The 16,405-nt window shown below is 40.2% G+C and overlaps 1 protein-coding gene across 5 annotated transcripts in view; it reads left to right on the forward strand.

Moving 5' to 3' along the window:
- The window catches only part of RAI14 (retinoic acid induced 14), a 133,663-nt gene that overhangs the window by 65,844 nt on the left and 51,414 nt on the right, over positions 1-16,405 (forward strand). For all 5 annotated transcript variants that reach the window (XM_084627923.1, XM_084627920.1, XM_084627924.1 and 2 more), the window contains exon 3: positions 4,034-4,164. In XM_084627923.1, the coding sequence (XP_084484049.1) occupies positions 4,034-4,164 (131 nt within the window). The remainder of the gene's footprint in view (positions 1-4,033; positions 4,165-16,405) is intronic.

Raw genomic sequence — 16,405 nt, forward strand, 5'->3', positions numbered from 1 at the left:
GCATGCTGCTGGACTTCTCTTCTCCCAGGCTTTACGGGAGGCAGTGGATAGACTGAGCAAAGAGATGGATTGTGGGGTGGAGTTCATTCTTAAGCTAGAGGTCTTGAGGATTTTCATGGTGTTTTTCTGTTTATTCTTAAGCATATTAGTGATTTTAAATACAATGGTGAGGAAAAATAAATAAAAGTACCAAATTGTCTAAAGTATACTTTATAGGTATCTAGTTTCTGTTTTAGGTGACAACTGTAGCATAGTATAAGGTTACCATCTGTCACTTCATTTTGCTAATATGCTGGTGTCTCTCAGAGATTCATATAATTTTCATTACATTTAAATGAATATAACTTTTGATCCAGTTTAAAAACATAACAGGCCTTGTATCCTAACTATAACTTCAATGAGTTCATTGCTGCTTGAGTATAGAGAAGGGACTACTTTCTAAACAGTAATTTAAAAGGGGTTAGTTAGCCTTTTAAAGTAGAATGCACCTGTTGTACACTATTAGTTAATGTGTTAAGTGATCTTAAATATATGTGTCAAAAATATGGTTATACTTTCATTTAAAAAAATCTTAAAATCATAAAATTGGCCGAATTAATTCAAGCTGATTAGTGTAGTGGCCCATTCTCCATGACTCAGGATTGCTAAAACTAGGAATAGCTTCAGTGGTGAGAAGAGGAGGTATTAAATAGTTTGAGAAGCTGTTTTCACTGTGCTCATTCTGCTATATCCAAATATAGATCTTGCTGCTCTACCTCCATCATCTACTTCCTTCCCCTCAAAAAAGGAAAAATTACCCTTTCTTTTTTAAATAGTCAGTATGTCAGTAACCTTGTAGTCTTGATATTCATGTCCGATTAACAAAGATAAGTTTTCTCCCTGAGAGAGAGAGCATTAATTAACTTGTCCAAGTTCAAGACTGTTTAATTTTTAGGTAGAGTAGAATCACCTTAGCAGTTTCACGTGTTAATAGGAGCTATCAGGTGAACAATGCAACCCTTCTCCAATCTCAGTTGTATAATATATGTGCATACATTGTGTTATGGAAAAAAAAGGTTGAAAACTGAGTATTACAAGATAAAGTACTGCCCCTCTCCTTTTTAAAAGAGTAATTCTGTACTGTACAATGTTTTGTTGTTAAAATAAGCTTGGCACCATTGTACAGAATAAGAGCTGGATTCAAAACACTTCATGCTTTACAAGTTTAAGGTCTGTAAATCTTCATGCACATCTTTCACACTAGATGAATATCGGCACATAATTTTAGGACCCAGCTATATTGAAATCAGGTCTGAAATTTTAATGAGGCATGTGACTGAACATGGGATCAGTGCCTCTTGCATACAGTGATCTTAGTGTCACTAACACACTAGGGAGAAATTAAAAAACTGAAATCAGGATTAGAATAAACTGTGTATGGCGTTGGGGTTCTAGCGTGGTGACTTGCATATGACAGAATACTGCCAAACTAATCGTTGGCATATAATCAAATAACGTTTCAATTTTAGTTACTTGCTATAGGTTAATATTTAAATCCCCTCTTAACTGGTTCTCCAGGATTTGATTATATTCTAAACTATTGAGCAGCCCTGTAGTTATATCAAGGTTCATGCTGCCAAGGATTTTCAGTAACAGTCTTAATCTTAATCTTTTTCCTGTAGCTTAATCTCCAATATTTGAGAACTAGAACTGGTCATTTCAGGACATGAAATGTGCTTAAAGATTAGGTCCTTTCATCTTCCTTTTGTGGAAATGTAGGTTAGTGTTTCATGTTGCCAAGTTTAAAGGGGCACTGTCAATTTTAAAATCTACTCCATTTCAAAAAAATTAATGAAATACTTGCAGGTGTTGCTTCTGCCTTGGAATTCGAATGCTAGTTTTTGTAACTTTACCATCACACTTTCCAATTCTAAATATTTTTTTTCTCCCTGTTTTGTAAAAAAAAAAAAATCCATAAGAGTAAGTTAACCCAGTAAACTAGTTGGACACAAATTGCAGTCAAACACACAGGGTAAACAAACTGAAAAACAGAGAAATCTTGCAGTAATCTTAGGTGATGGATTTTTTTTAACTACTATTACAGGTAAGACAGAAAAGTAACTTTTAGGTGGAGAGTCCTTTTAGTTATCCTTTAAAATTTTTTTGACAAGCTTCATTTTAGTCTGTTTGCAAGAGAGAATCAAAATTTGCTGGTATAACTAATGCTTTAGATTCTACAATAGCGTATGCCACAGCTGTGCTCCATATTAAGAATATAATATGCTGGACTAGCCATCTCACTTGCACTCCACAGGCTCCCAGTGCGCTTTCCTCCTTTGTCTGCTTGCCACTTCCCTTTGACACCACTGCTGTTCCTGGCTCCCATCGTTCCAGACTCAGTCCCTTCACATGCTGTCTGTCTGCTTGTCCGTCCTAATTGCTCACTCTGCTTGGAGTTTTTCAACTCCCAGTAACTTGTAGGTTATCTTCAGACCTGATGCTTCTGTTCCCATAAGAAATTACTTGAACTGTATTTTTGAAGACTTTGACTGAAGTATGCATGTGTGCAGGCTCATGCTCTTTCTGACCAGCTTCTACCCATTCCATTTTTCAGGATGTCTTTAGTTGTGCTTTTATACCTAGCATGCACCTAATTTAGATTAGTGAGAACCCTGACTTATTTTGCACATGTGTAAACAGAGAAACATCAATATTTCTGGTCCATTGGGAAAACTAGGCTCCGTGATTGCTTGTCTGTCACTGTGGAGAGTTCCATGCCTAAGAGTTTCATAGGCTGCAGGTTTTCCAAGTGACCCACTAATGTGGATTCAGCACCTATCAAAAAGGCACTGATCTGGTTCTGATGTAGTACCTCCTGAGAGCATTTGAGTTCAAGAGCTAACTGTTTTTGGGAACAACCATAGTCTATTTAAAGAGCCTCCTCACTGGATGTGTAATGTTAGTGTAAAAAAAAAAAAAAGGCTTTGACTTCTGTGCAAACAGAAGACTCTCTTGCTGGGATTATAGTTTAGTGTTCTTCCTGGTTGTAAGGTGGGGATGTAGAAGGGATTTTGGGGGTAATCAAACAGGTGTGTTTTCCCACTCTCCTCCCCATTGGCCAACTGGATCCATAGCTCAAGTACAGGGAATGAGGTTCTGGTGCTGTTTTGTTTTTTAAGTGGTCCTTGTGCTCTAAAATGATCCAGAATGTGCAATCTTCTGTCACTAATCAGAGAAAAGACCCCTCCAGAGAAAGGGGACTAATGGATTGTTTGGTAAAGATTAAAATACTTGGTGGTGTTCTCTTGTCTGCAGCATTCGAAGGTAGGGCTGGAATACCTGTCTGGGTTAGAGGTTTACACGTGGCAGGGGAATAAAAATGCAATACAAGTGGTTATAATCTGCAAAGGGAGATCTCTCCGCCTATTGGTCTGCTGTGCTACTGGGAGCTGCAGAAAACGCTTCTCTTGAAAAGGTTTCTACAGGCACACAGTGGTATGGGGAGGGGGCTTTTGTTTGCTGAATCAGCTAAGGGTATGCCTCCCAGGTAGTCTTGTCTCGTGTATCATGGGATTAAAAAGGTAGCTCCTGGCAACTCCAGCAGAGCTCTAAAACAAAAACAATGAACTAGAGAAGTGAAGAGTTCATGTATGAACCTCATTGAATCTTAATGAGGGTCCAAATGGATTTAGTTCTGCAGTACTGCTTTACAGAGCAACTTTTCTACGCTAGCTCTCTCCTTTAAGTGCTGTGCTGTAGATTGACCGACTGGGATTGACCTAAAAAATTGCAGTGCACTCACTCCTTATCTCACTAGTTTAAAAGAAATCCATCTGATCTGACTTGAGCTATTGCTAGTCCTTGAAATCATGCACCACATGATCCATTTTAAGTTATTCATAGGGGTCTTTATCAAGTGCCAGCTCTTCAGTGTGTGGTTTCTTGCTTGGCTTTTATTTTAACTGTGATAGATGGCAAACGTATGCATAGTCATTCAGCGCAGCATGGAAATATTGCTGGCATTGATTTCTCTTAAATATTTCTTTTACTGCAGACTAATGAGTGGAATAAGAATGACGACCGGCTGCTGCAAGCTGTGGAGAATGGAGATCCAGAGAAAGTGGCTTCACTGCTGGGGAAAAAGGGAGCCAGTGCCACCAAACAGGATAGTGACGGCAAAACTGCGTAAGTCTGCCTACTTTTAAAACTTTTTTTTCAGTGTCCTCAAGGGATGAGGAAGACACAGACCATTCGCTGGGAGCACGTTCCATTTGCAAATTGGCCTTAGTAGCTGCAACTACAAAATAATGATCAGCCTGAAAATGGTCCCTCTTTCCCTTCGTCCTAATGCATTACAGGCTAAACAATTTTTTTCTGTTCCAGAGCTGTATTTACAGTTTGTACTTAAAATATCTATTTAGAGTTTCAGGCCATTTGGTGACATGGGTCTAGATTGCTGGGCTGATTGGCAGCTCCCTCGGGAAGGGACTTTTGGCACTTTGGGATGTCCACATTCCATGGTGCAAGCTCCAAACAGGCAGAATGGTATTTCATTAAACCTTTGGGGCTACTTTCCCCCATGCAGGTTTGGTTTAGTTACACTGCAAAACTGAAATGGTAGTTGCTTTAATGGGTGCTTTAATGCTTTGAATCCATAATATTGTAACAAGGATTTAAGCCTTACAGAACCTAAAGCACTGGGCTTCCCATTGTGATTGGTGTTCGAGAACAGCGCCTGTGCAGAAGAGCTCTTCATCCCTTTGGAAAAGTGAAAGTGGCATTTACTCCCCTCTTCCCTACCCCTTTTTCCTTTTTCTCCTCTTGTGAAAACTTCCTAACTTGCTTACGGGAGCGCAGGGGATTACAGTCTGTCCCTCAGACCTTTCCTTTTGATATCATATAGAAAACATGAACAAATGAGGAAATCGCTCACAGCCTGGCATCCCATGAGAAAAAAGGCTTTTAAAGATTGCAGGTGGGGGGGGGGGGCGTGGCAATCATCCTGTCCTAGGAGAGGCAACACAAAACCATTTCTACCAAGTTCTACAGTACTACCCTAGGCTGTATTTATGGAGTCATGGTGTGCTTCCCACTTCGTCTGTTTCAGTTTGCCACTTCTATTCTATTTCTGTTCTGCATATGAGGAATATTAAATGATGGCAATGACTCATGATGACTTGAGACTTTCTTACCATAGAAGTCTGTGTGTTCTAGTTTCTTCAAGTGGGCGTTTCCATATTTTAATATGGGTTTTACTTGAACTTACATGCACCTTTTTCTTTTTAAACAAATAATTTGAGATAATTCAAAAGATACAACTGAAGTACTTCAACAGCTATTTTCATTAGATATGTCTAATGTCCTCATTTTTACCCAATCGTAAATTAAATAAAACTATAATTTAGAGCCAGTTTCTTTTTTAGAATTAACTCCACTGTATCCGGTATAACCTTTCTTCTACTTAGGGAGTCAAACCGGTATTTATTTTGGTTTTGTTCGGGTTCAGTTGCATTCAGTGTGTTCGGGTTCAGTTCCAGTTCAAGCCACCAAAGAAAACAACAACCGAGTTTGGTTACCACTTTAAACTGGTTCAAATCAAATTTTAATCTCAGTGGACGTAATCTCAAAAAAGAGAGCTGAAACTATTTTGATTTTTTTTAACTTTGCTTGAGTATCTTCCTAGTGTTTCTGTGTTGTCAAATAACGCAGTTATTTTTATGAACAATTTATTTTAGCAAACTAAAATAACATCTTCTAATATTTGCTGTGTTATACTGGACCTCTGGTGAAAGGATACATTTGAGTTTGGGGCAACTGGAGGGAGGAGATGCCCTAGGGGATGGGGATGGTGAGAGGAGGCCTGTCTAAGAGGGAGAAGGGTTGGGGAGCCATTACCTTTTTCCTTGGGCTTGAAGAGTTATTAACTTCTTGGCCCAGGGATCATTCCACCTCTTCTCTCTCCCTGGGGACTGGTGGGAATGGGTGTCTGATATTGTTTATCTATTTCCTGGTCCCCTTGCTGCCTCCTGGTGTACAGGCAGCTCCTTGAGCTTTCCCTCTCCCTCCCTCCTCTTGTGCATTGACCTCCTTCTAGTCTCATTCTCTTCTCATTATACGGAGGCAGGCCTTCCTGGTGGCAATCACATGCCCATTTGTTACTTTGTTGTCTCGTTTAGTAATGAAAATAAGATCACTGTAGTTTATTTTAAAAAAATTGAAGCTTAAAAATTGCTGAACCTTTGTTTTAAGCGGTAACCCAAATTTTTTTCTCTTCAGGTTCAGTAGATAGAACACATTTATGGTTCAGGTTCAGCTCTGGTTCAAATAAAATACCAGCTCAATCTGGTTCTGGTTCAACTGCCTGACTCTACTGAGGGTTTTTGTAGATTTCAAATATAGTATGATTGGTTTCTGACACTTTTTCTTTCCCAGCCCTGGAGGGATACCCTGCAAGCTGTCACGTTTAGTATCCGGGAAGACGCTTGCTATCCTATACTAACACTGAAACAGCTATGTGATCCTAAATGAATGGAACAAATCTAGACTGATGATTTAAAGATCTGTGTTCTCTGTAGTTCAGTGTGTCCGCTTACCTAGCACTTGATTTAAAGTATTCATGCAGTGGTGTCAGTGAAAATGAGTGTGTCGGAATAAAGGCAAGTCCATTTATATGGCTCCAGTTATGCCTTGTGCAGGACCCTGCTTTCAATCCTCGTTCCCCATTAAATGTAGTGAGGAGTTTAGCAGACATGCGCAAGTTGTCTTAGTGCTGACCCAATGGATAGCAACTCTGACAAATGCAAAACTGAGAAGCTCATCTGGAGAAGTGCACCATGTCATTAATACTGTACCTTGGTGTGGCCTTTTGTTCTTGGACTATGGCTCATTAGTTCGTGTTTGACGTAATTTTGAAACTGTTTTAAAAAGCCTTTTAAAAAATGTGGGATATACGCAATATATTCTTTTAGCATGGAAAATATGTCATAGTGGAATAAGTGAAAACATGGGCGGGGTGGGGGGAGTTGCTCTTTAATATTCAGTATGTGCATTTTTTCTGGCTTTCTTTTAAGATTTATTTGAAGCATGCTTTTTCACAGCCATCGTATTCAGTGCTTCACATTCTGTAAAGTTTAAAGGCCGGTAAGTTTTCAACTTAAAGCAGACCCCAGAATTCTGGCTGCCCTTACAGCACCAGTTTGTGCCTCAGCAGCCATTTTTAACTTGCTCTGTCTTCTTAAAATTTAGCAGAGCAAGGAAGAAAATCTGGATTATTAAATAGGGCCCACTTTAGCTCACTCATTAGAAAGTGCATTAAAAGTGGGAGGAGACCTAAAATGGCTGTTGAAACAGCAGCTCTCCATTTTGGGGAAAGGGGCAGTTTAAAATTTTTCTTTTCTAATCCTTCATGTCCCACATATCTACTAACTTTTCACCACCGCTTTAACTTAATGGAAATGAGGGTTTTATAATCCTTATGAGGATAAACACTGCCTGGGTGTATCAGCAGAAAGGCCAACAGGGCCAGTTGGAGTGTGTCCTTGGACAGTAGGGGATCACAGCTATGCTCCAATTCCACGTTGTGCATTAGTTGCATTCTAGCAGCGGGTCTGAGAGATTCAGACTATTTGGTTGCATGATTTATTGATCCCTGTGAGTTTATATTGATGTACTAAGTAGTTTACATAATTAGGCTGAAGGTGATGATTCAGAAGAACATAATGGATTAAATTATGTAACAAATTACATGAGGGGATTAAACACTTCATTATGATGGAATGTGCATTAGAGTGTAACATTATGAAGTATCCTGTTTTGCATTACAGATTTGGTTGGCCTAGTGCATTATTTTTTTCCCTTAAGATGTTCCTTTCTTCGCCCCAATCTCCTATTCCTGTTAAGATCTTTTGTCTTTGTCCTTTTTTCATTAATGGGTCCTAGAGAACAGGAAGAGAAATCATTCCATTTGATACTGATTAAATCTATATTGCAACACGACATTCAGTTTTGGACACTATTTTTAAACAAATGGGAGAAGAGCAACTAGTTACAAAAACTTTTTTTGAAAATGAGCTTTATTAAGAAATGTAGGCATGCTCCATCGAGAGACATCACTGTCTACAGTTGTGAAGTGGGGCACTTGTAAAGAGGAAAGGAATAATTTATTCTCATTCATCACAAAGGACAAAACAAAAATAAGTTAATACTAAACCAGGCAGAATGGATATTGACTACTAGGATGTACATGTTGCCAAAGAGGTTGTACAGTTGCCAATTTAGGATGAAATGGAGAAGGGGACGAGATATTCCAGCTCTCGACTAAGTCATCACTTAATTAGGACCTTTTCCTGGTGAAATTTGGGTGCAGAGGGCCATGATGATGCCTCAGTATCACTTATTCCTGCCAAAACTCCCTCTGCAAGTTAGAGGAACTCTCCCAGCAATGTATTTTACAGTTTGGTGAGACTGATGCTTCAGGGCTTTAAAGACCTGCAGGATTTTAATTTCCTTTAAGATGGTCCTTTTGATAAACAAATGTATGTAAATGAGCTTCATTGGGCAAATCCCCTTTTGGCATAGGCTCCTTTGGTCCTTCTTATGCTAGATCAAACGTTTGGCAAACATGTTTGTAATTAAATGCTTACTCTGTCTAGCGCACGGACTCTCAAACTAGAGGTCGGGGGGTCATAAGGTTATTACCTGGGGGGGTTGCAAGCTGTCAGCTTCCAACCCAAACCCCGCTTTGCCTCCAGCATTTATAATGGTGCTAAATATATTAAAAAGTGACTTCAGTTTCTCCACTCAGAGGCTTCCTATGTGAATGGGGTCACCAGTACAGAAGTTTGAGAACCACTGATCTAGCATCATCTCCACAATGATTCATTGTAGTCTTAGTCTACTGGATCTTGTTTTTGTGCAGTTTCCCTAAGCTAAATGTTTCTTTCAGATTTGGATGTTGACATCTAAAGCCCTCAAAAAAGGCCCTCACATTAGGGGGGCCTTTAAGTTTCATTAAAGGTTAATTCATATACCAAACTTTCCACTAGTCCAAGCTTGCAAATGGTGGATAACTTAAAGAAACTGCTGTTGAAAAAAATTTGCATATGAGTTGTGATGTATAAATGGCAGCACTGCCCTGTCCTAAACCTGTTTTGTCTCTATGCCACAGCACATTACTGTTAAGCTTTGCTTGTTTCTACAAGGTATTGAACTAGACTAGAATTAAATCCTTATGGCTATTATTAACTTGAAACACTAGATCTTAATAAAATTCTAGCTGCACTTGCATCAGTGCATGTTAAATGCTGACGTTGGCACCAAGAAAAGCCTAGAAGCCTCCAAAAATGCATTTACTTTGGGTGTCCCAAAGTAACAGTCAACAGGGATTTGTCAAGAACCAATCACGTCGGATCAACTTGATCACTTTCTTAAACAAGGTAACAAGGCTTGTGGATGGGGGGAAGCTTTAGATGTGGGACATCTTGCCTTATGATACTGTCCTGCATGACCTCCTCATAAATAAACAAGGGAAATATAGTTTAGATGGAGCTACTGTGAGGTGGGTGTATAATTGCTTGGGAAACCGTTCCCAGAGAGTAGTTATCAGTGGTTCACTGTTGAGCTGGAAGGATATGTTGAGTGGAGTCCCGCAGGGATCGGTCCTGGCTCTGGTTCTGTTCAATATCTTCATTGATGATTTAGATAATGGCATAGAGAGAACACTTATAAAGTTTGCAGATAATACCAAGCTGGGAGGGGTCACAAGTGCTTTGGAGGTTAGGATTAAAATTCAAAATGATCTGGACAAACTGGAGAAATGGCCTGAAGTAAATGGGATGAAATTCAATAAGGACTAAAGCAAAGTACTCCATTTAGGGAAGGAACAATCAGTTGCACACATACAAAATAGGAAATGACTGCCTAGGAAGGAGTATTACAGAAAGGGATCTGGGGGTCATGGTGGATCACAAGCTAAGTATGAGTCACAGTATAACACTGTTGCAAAAAAAGTAAACGTCATTCTGGTATGTATTAGGAGTGTTGTAAGCAATACATGAGAAGTAATTCTTCCTAATTCTACTATGCACTGATTAGGCCTCAACTGGAGTATTGTGTCCAGTTCTGGATGCTATATTTTGGGAAATACGTGGGCAAATTGGAGAAAGTCCAGAGGAGAGCAGCAAAAATGGTGAAAGATCTAGAAAACATGGCCTGTGAGGGAAGATTGAAAAAATTGGGTTTGTTTAGTCTGGAGAAGAGAAGACTGAACATAATAGTTTCCAAACCTGTAAAAGGTTGTTACAAGGAGGAGGATGAAAATTGTTCTTGTTAACCTCTGAGGATACGACAAGACGCAATGAGCTTAAATTGCAGCAAGGGTGGTTAGGTTGGACATTAGGAAAAACTTCCTAACTGTTAGGGTAATTAAGCACTGGAACAAATTACCTGGGAAGATAGTGAAATCTCTGTCCTTGCAGGTTTTTAAGAACAGGTTAGACCTGTCAGGAATGATCTAGTTCAGGGTTTTGCAAACTTCATTGCACTGCAACCCCCTTTTGACAACCAAAATTAATTACTACATGATCCCGGGAAGGGGGACTAAAGCCCGAGCCCCACCACTCCAGGCAAGGGGGCCAAAGCTCCGTCACTCTGAGGGGCGCCAAAGCTTGAAGGCTTCAGTCTTGGGCAGTAAGGCTCAGACTTTGGCTTCAGCCCCAAGCCCCAGCAAGTCTGCCATTCCTGGCGACCCCATTAAAATGGGGTCCCAACCCACACTTTGAGAACCGCTGGTCTAGTTATTACTTAATCCTTCCTTGAGTGCAGGGGACTGGACTAGATGACCTATTGAGGTACCTTCCAGTCCTACACTGATTCTATGATTATGCATCCAATGAAGTGAGCTATAGCTCACGAAAGCTTATGCTCAAATAAATTGGTTAGTCTCTAAGGTGCCACAAGTCCTCCTTTTCTTTTTGCAGATACAGACTAAGACGGATGCTACTCTGAAATATGTTGTCAATAATACTCAATGGAGAGATCTCTCTAGATAGGTTATATAATTCATATGAACCAGGACACTTATGGCCCAAAAGCTAAACTGAAAACATAGTAGAGAGTATATTCCACGTCCATACCCTTATACACTTATCTTGTATACAGTATTCATTTATGATCAGTTGAGCACTGTGCCACTCATTTCACTCCTTCATGCAAACCGTTTTTTTCCTCTGACTTTCTGCTACTGAAAAAATCACTCTCTAATGTACATACCACTTCTGCCTCCCAAAAAGGGACAGGGTGAGAAACTCAAGTCATCATAGCTCAGTTACTCAATAAAGAGTTGTCTGGATGCAAGTGCTGGCATAGTGATGGACTTTCTCTTCAGGGTGATTTTATTTTTCATATTCTCCTTAACTTAAGCAAAGGAGGAGAAGAAGCAAGAATTATTGCCAATTGTTTTCTTTTTAAAACACACATCTGCTTGCCCATACAATATCTTGAGGGACATGAGAATTTAAAAAAAATCAAGTGGCCCTGTTGTTTTGGGGGGGAAAACTTTTTTCTTATTGGGGCTGTTCTTTATTATCTAAAGGGATCCTTGAATGTAGACTGAATATGCTATAGCCATAATATTTTCTCTTTGAGGGGGGAAAAGACTGTTGCAGTGAAAACCAGTTTAGGTAAATGAATGAAGACGTTGAATAAAATGTATTTCTACAGGTAATCTAGCTAGTACTTGTGACATGCTAGTGGAAATCCTAAAACTGTTTCTCTTTCAATAGGATATTATAACAGATTTGAATTTTAAAGGAGCATACCTTTTTCTTCACTTCCTGTAAATTGACTGCATCAGTTAATTAAGTTTTATCAAGTAATTTTCAGCAAATGACAGGTTTCAGAGTGACAGCCGTGTTAGTCTGTATTCCGAAAAAGAAAAGGAGTACTTGTGGCACCTTAGAGACTAACCAATTTATTTGAGCATAAGCTTTTGTGAACTAAAGCTCACTTCATCGGATGCATACTGTGGAAAGTATAGAAGATCTTTTTATACACACAAAGCATGAAAAAATGGGTGTTTACCACTACAAAAGGTTTTCTCTCCCCCCACCCCACTCTCCTGCTGGTAATAGCTTATCCAAAGTGATCACTCTGCTTACAATGTGTATGATAATCAAGTTGGGCCATTTCCAGCACAAATCCAGGTTTTCTCACCCCCCCCCCCAGCCCCCCACAAACCCACTCTCCTGTTGGTCCAACACTCTGAACAACATACTAATCCACAGAGACCTCCCTACCAACACTACAAAAAGGATTCTAGGTGGACTCCTCCTGAAGGTCGAGACAGCAGACTGGACTTCTACATAGAGTGCTTCCACCGACGTGCACGGGCTGAAATTGTGGAAAAGCAGCATCACTTGCCCCATAACCTCAGCCGTGCAGAACACAATGCCATCCACAGCCTCAGAAACAACTCTGACATCATAATCAAAAAGGCTGACAAAGGAGGTGCTGTTGTCGTCATGAATAGGTCGGAATATGAACAAGAGGCTCCTCGGCAGCTCTCCAACACCACTATCTACAAGCCATTACCCTCTGATCCCACTGAGAGTTACCAAAAGAAACTACAGCATTTGCTCAAGAAACTCCCTGAAAAAGCACAAGATCAAATCCGCACAGACACTCTGGAACCCCGACCTGGGATATTCTATCTATACCCAAGATCCATAAACCTGGAAATCCTGGGTGCCCCATCATCTCAGGCATTGGCACCCTGACAGCAGGATTGTCTGGCTATGTAGACTCCCTCCTCAGGCCCTACGCTACCAGCACTCCCAGCTACCTTCGAGACACCACTGACTTCCCGAGGAAACTACAATCCATCGGTGATCTTCCTGATAACACCATCCTGGCCACTATGGATGCAGAAGCCCTCTACACCAACATTCCACACAAAGATGGACTACAAGCCGTCAAGAACACTATCCCCGATAATGTCACGACTAGCCTGGTGGCTGAACTTTGTGACTTTGTCCTTACCCATAACTATTTTACATTTGGGGACAATGTATACCTTCAAATCAGTGGCACTGCTATGGGTACCCGCATGGCCCCACAGCATCCCAAAATTTTTATGGCCGACTTAGCACAATGCTTCCTCAGCTCTCGTCCCCTAACGCCCCTACGCTACTTGCGCTATATTGATGACATCTTCATCATCTGGACCCATGGAAAAGAAGCCCTTGAGGAATTCCACCATGATTTCAACAATTTCCATCCCACCATCAACCTCAGCCTGGTCCAGTCCACACAAGTGATCCACTTCCTGGACACTACGGTGCTAATAAACGATGATCACATAAACACCACCCTATACTGGAAACCTACTGACCGCTATTCCTACCTACATGCCTCCAGCTTTCACCCTGACCACATCACACGATCCATTGTCTACAGCCAAGCTCTGCGATACAACCGCATTTGCTCCAATCCCTCAGACAGAGACAAACACCTACAAGATCTCTATCAAGCATTTTTACAACTACAATACCCACCTGCGGAAGTGAAGAAACAGATGGATAGAGCAGGAAGAGTTCTCAGAAGTCACCTACTACTGGACAGGCCTAACAAAGAAAATAACAGAACGCCACTAGCCGTCACCTTCAGTCCCCAACTAAAAGCCCTCCAATGCATTATTAAGGATCTACAACCTATCCTGAAGGATGACCCAACACTCTCACAAATCTTGGGAGACAGGCCAGTCCTTGCCTACAGACAGCCCCCCAACCTGAAGCAAATACTCACCAGCAACCACATACCACACAACAGAACCACTAACTCAGGAACCTATCCTTGCAACAAAGCCCGTTGCCGACTGTGCCCACATATCTATTCAGGGGACACCATCACAGGGCCTAATAACGTCAGCCACACTATCAGAGGCTCGTTCACCTGCACATCCACCAATGTGATATATGCCATCATGTGCCAGCAATGCCCCTCTGCCATGTACATTGGTCAAACTGGACAGTCTCTACGTAAAAGAATAAATGGACACAAATCAGATGTCAAGAATTATAACATTCATAAACCAGTCGGAGAACACTTCAATCTCTCTGGTCACGCAATTACAGACATGAAAGTTGCGATATTACAACAAAAAAATGTCAAAATCAGACTCCAGCGAGAGAGTGTTGAATTGGAATTCATTTGCAAATTGGATACAATTAACTTAGCTTACCTTGCATAATGACTTAGCCACTCCCAGCCTCTATTCAAGCCTATTTCCCCTTGTTTTTTCTTATCCTCCCCTTCCGCCCCTCCCCCCCCACATTCTTGTTAAACCCTGGATTTGTGCTGGAAATGGCCCACCTTGATTATCATACACATTGTAAGCAGAGTGATCACTTTAGATAAGCTATTACCAGCAGGAGAGTGGAGTGGGGGGAGAGAAAACCTTTTGTAGTGGTAAACACCCATTTTTTCATGCTTTGTGTGTATAAAAAGATCTTCTATACTTTCCACAGTATGCATCCGATGAAGTGAGCTGTAGCTCACAAAAGCTTATGCTCAAATAAATTGGTTAGTCTCTAAGGTGCCACAAGTACTCCTTTTCTTTCAGGAAATGGTATTTTAATCTTCTTGTGTCCTTTCATAACTCCTATGTGTGTAATATGACTGTAAAAAATTGTGTAAAAAGCCAGGAGGAATCTAGAAAAATTCATTTAAGAGGGAAAAGCTTTTGTAGGTTCAACATCAATTTCTAAAACTTAAGTGTGGTGGCCACTTTTGAAGACCTGAAACCCTAGTCGTACTGAACGTATTTTTCTCAGCTTTTTGGGAGGGAGGGATGTTTATAATGCAGTCTTTAAGGACTAACCTTTAACTTTATCTGACTAGCTCTGAGCATTGAGAGACTTCCACTGCACAAGTCCCTTCCATGCACATTGCACCCTGTAGATTACATGGAACGTTCTGAAGGTCACAATAATAAATACTAGGCTGCCTGTTCTATTTATAATTGTTTTTTCCACTCCTGGATCATATAATTAATAGCTTTTTATAATCTGTTCCACTTTATTATCAGTTAGATAATAATTATCATGCTTTTCTGAGGTGCATGTCTTTCTAAGCCTTGTTCCAGTTTAACAGTTGAGCCACCCCTGAACTCATTGGCCAAGGATCAGATGATTCATTCAGCTTCAGGCAGCCTATGTAGCCTTTTATATAAGCAGTGCCATTCTAATAGGCCACTGTTGTTTAAAATGTTTCCAAAGGTTGAGGCAGAAAATGTGCTGCGCTTGCAGATTTTGATTATGCCAACTGGGTGCTCCTTGCTTACTGCTTTAATCTAGGGCACTAACAGACACATAAAAGGGAGCAACATGAGGTAATCTTTATTTTCGCGAGTCATAAACCTTCAAAAATAGTCCCCAGGCAGTAGACAGAACTGGTGACTGCTTATTTACCTGGCTTGTATTTCTCTAAATGCTTTATGCTAGCTTCTTTACAGTTCTTTATTTTTTTCTTCAACAACAATGGCAAAATCTCAATTGAAAATAAGTATGAACTCTGAACTGTCTATTCTTTCTTGCACATCACCCAATTTCATTCCTCTTTCTCTCTGAAAGGTAGGATAATGTGTTGTCTTTTTGGTCAGATGTGATTTAAATCTTACAATCTAAATAATGCAGTTACTGGGAAATAGGACAATACCTCTATATTTACTATCGCTCTGTTTTAAGACTTAACTAAAGCAACCAAACTTGTTACGCAGTAGCCTGGAAAATTAGAGTTAGGCTGTATAACTTTACCCATCCTTTTTTAGGGCTACTTCCTTTGTAAATGGTGAGTCTTGGTATTATGCATTTTTAAAAAAAATTTTTTACTGGTAGTTCTTAGCTGTTGCTTTAAGTCTGATGCATTTGACGTTTAAAAACCCAGTAAACTTGAAACATGTATTGTTCTTTGAGCTGCAATATAAGAACACATGTTCTTGGGATGCCAACTTACTAAAACTCAAATAAGGACATCCATGTTTTTTCAATGCTGTTAGCACCAGATGCAATTGTAACAGTTTTGTGTTAGATTTTCACACAATAAAATAAATATTTTAAAGTAATTTTCTACCCAGTTGGTCTCACCCTTTTTCCATGATCCCATGACCCCATGTAACAACAGAATGATTTGGGATTCCCTTGTTGTAATCTCAGGACTTCCTTCTGTTTAGCCATAAACAAGGGGAGGATGGTTGCGACATCCTGGACCCGTTCGTGACCACCATGAGGGTTGTGATCCCTACTTTAAGGGCCCATATGTTAGGACAGCAGTTTCCAAACTTTATTGGTGGACTTACTGCTTTCTTTAAAAATTGTTGTGAAGTCAAGAGGATGGAACATCAAGATTATGCACTACAGTTTTGAAAATCCCT

The sequence above is a fragment of the Lepidochelys olivacea genome (assembly GCF_965140295.1).
Source record: "Lepidochelys olivacea isolate rLepOli2 genome assembly, chromosome: 5".
Taxonomy (NCBI): Eukaryota; Metazoa; Chordata; order Testudines; family Cheloniidae; genus Lepidochelys; species Lepidochelys olivacea.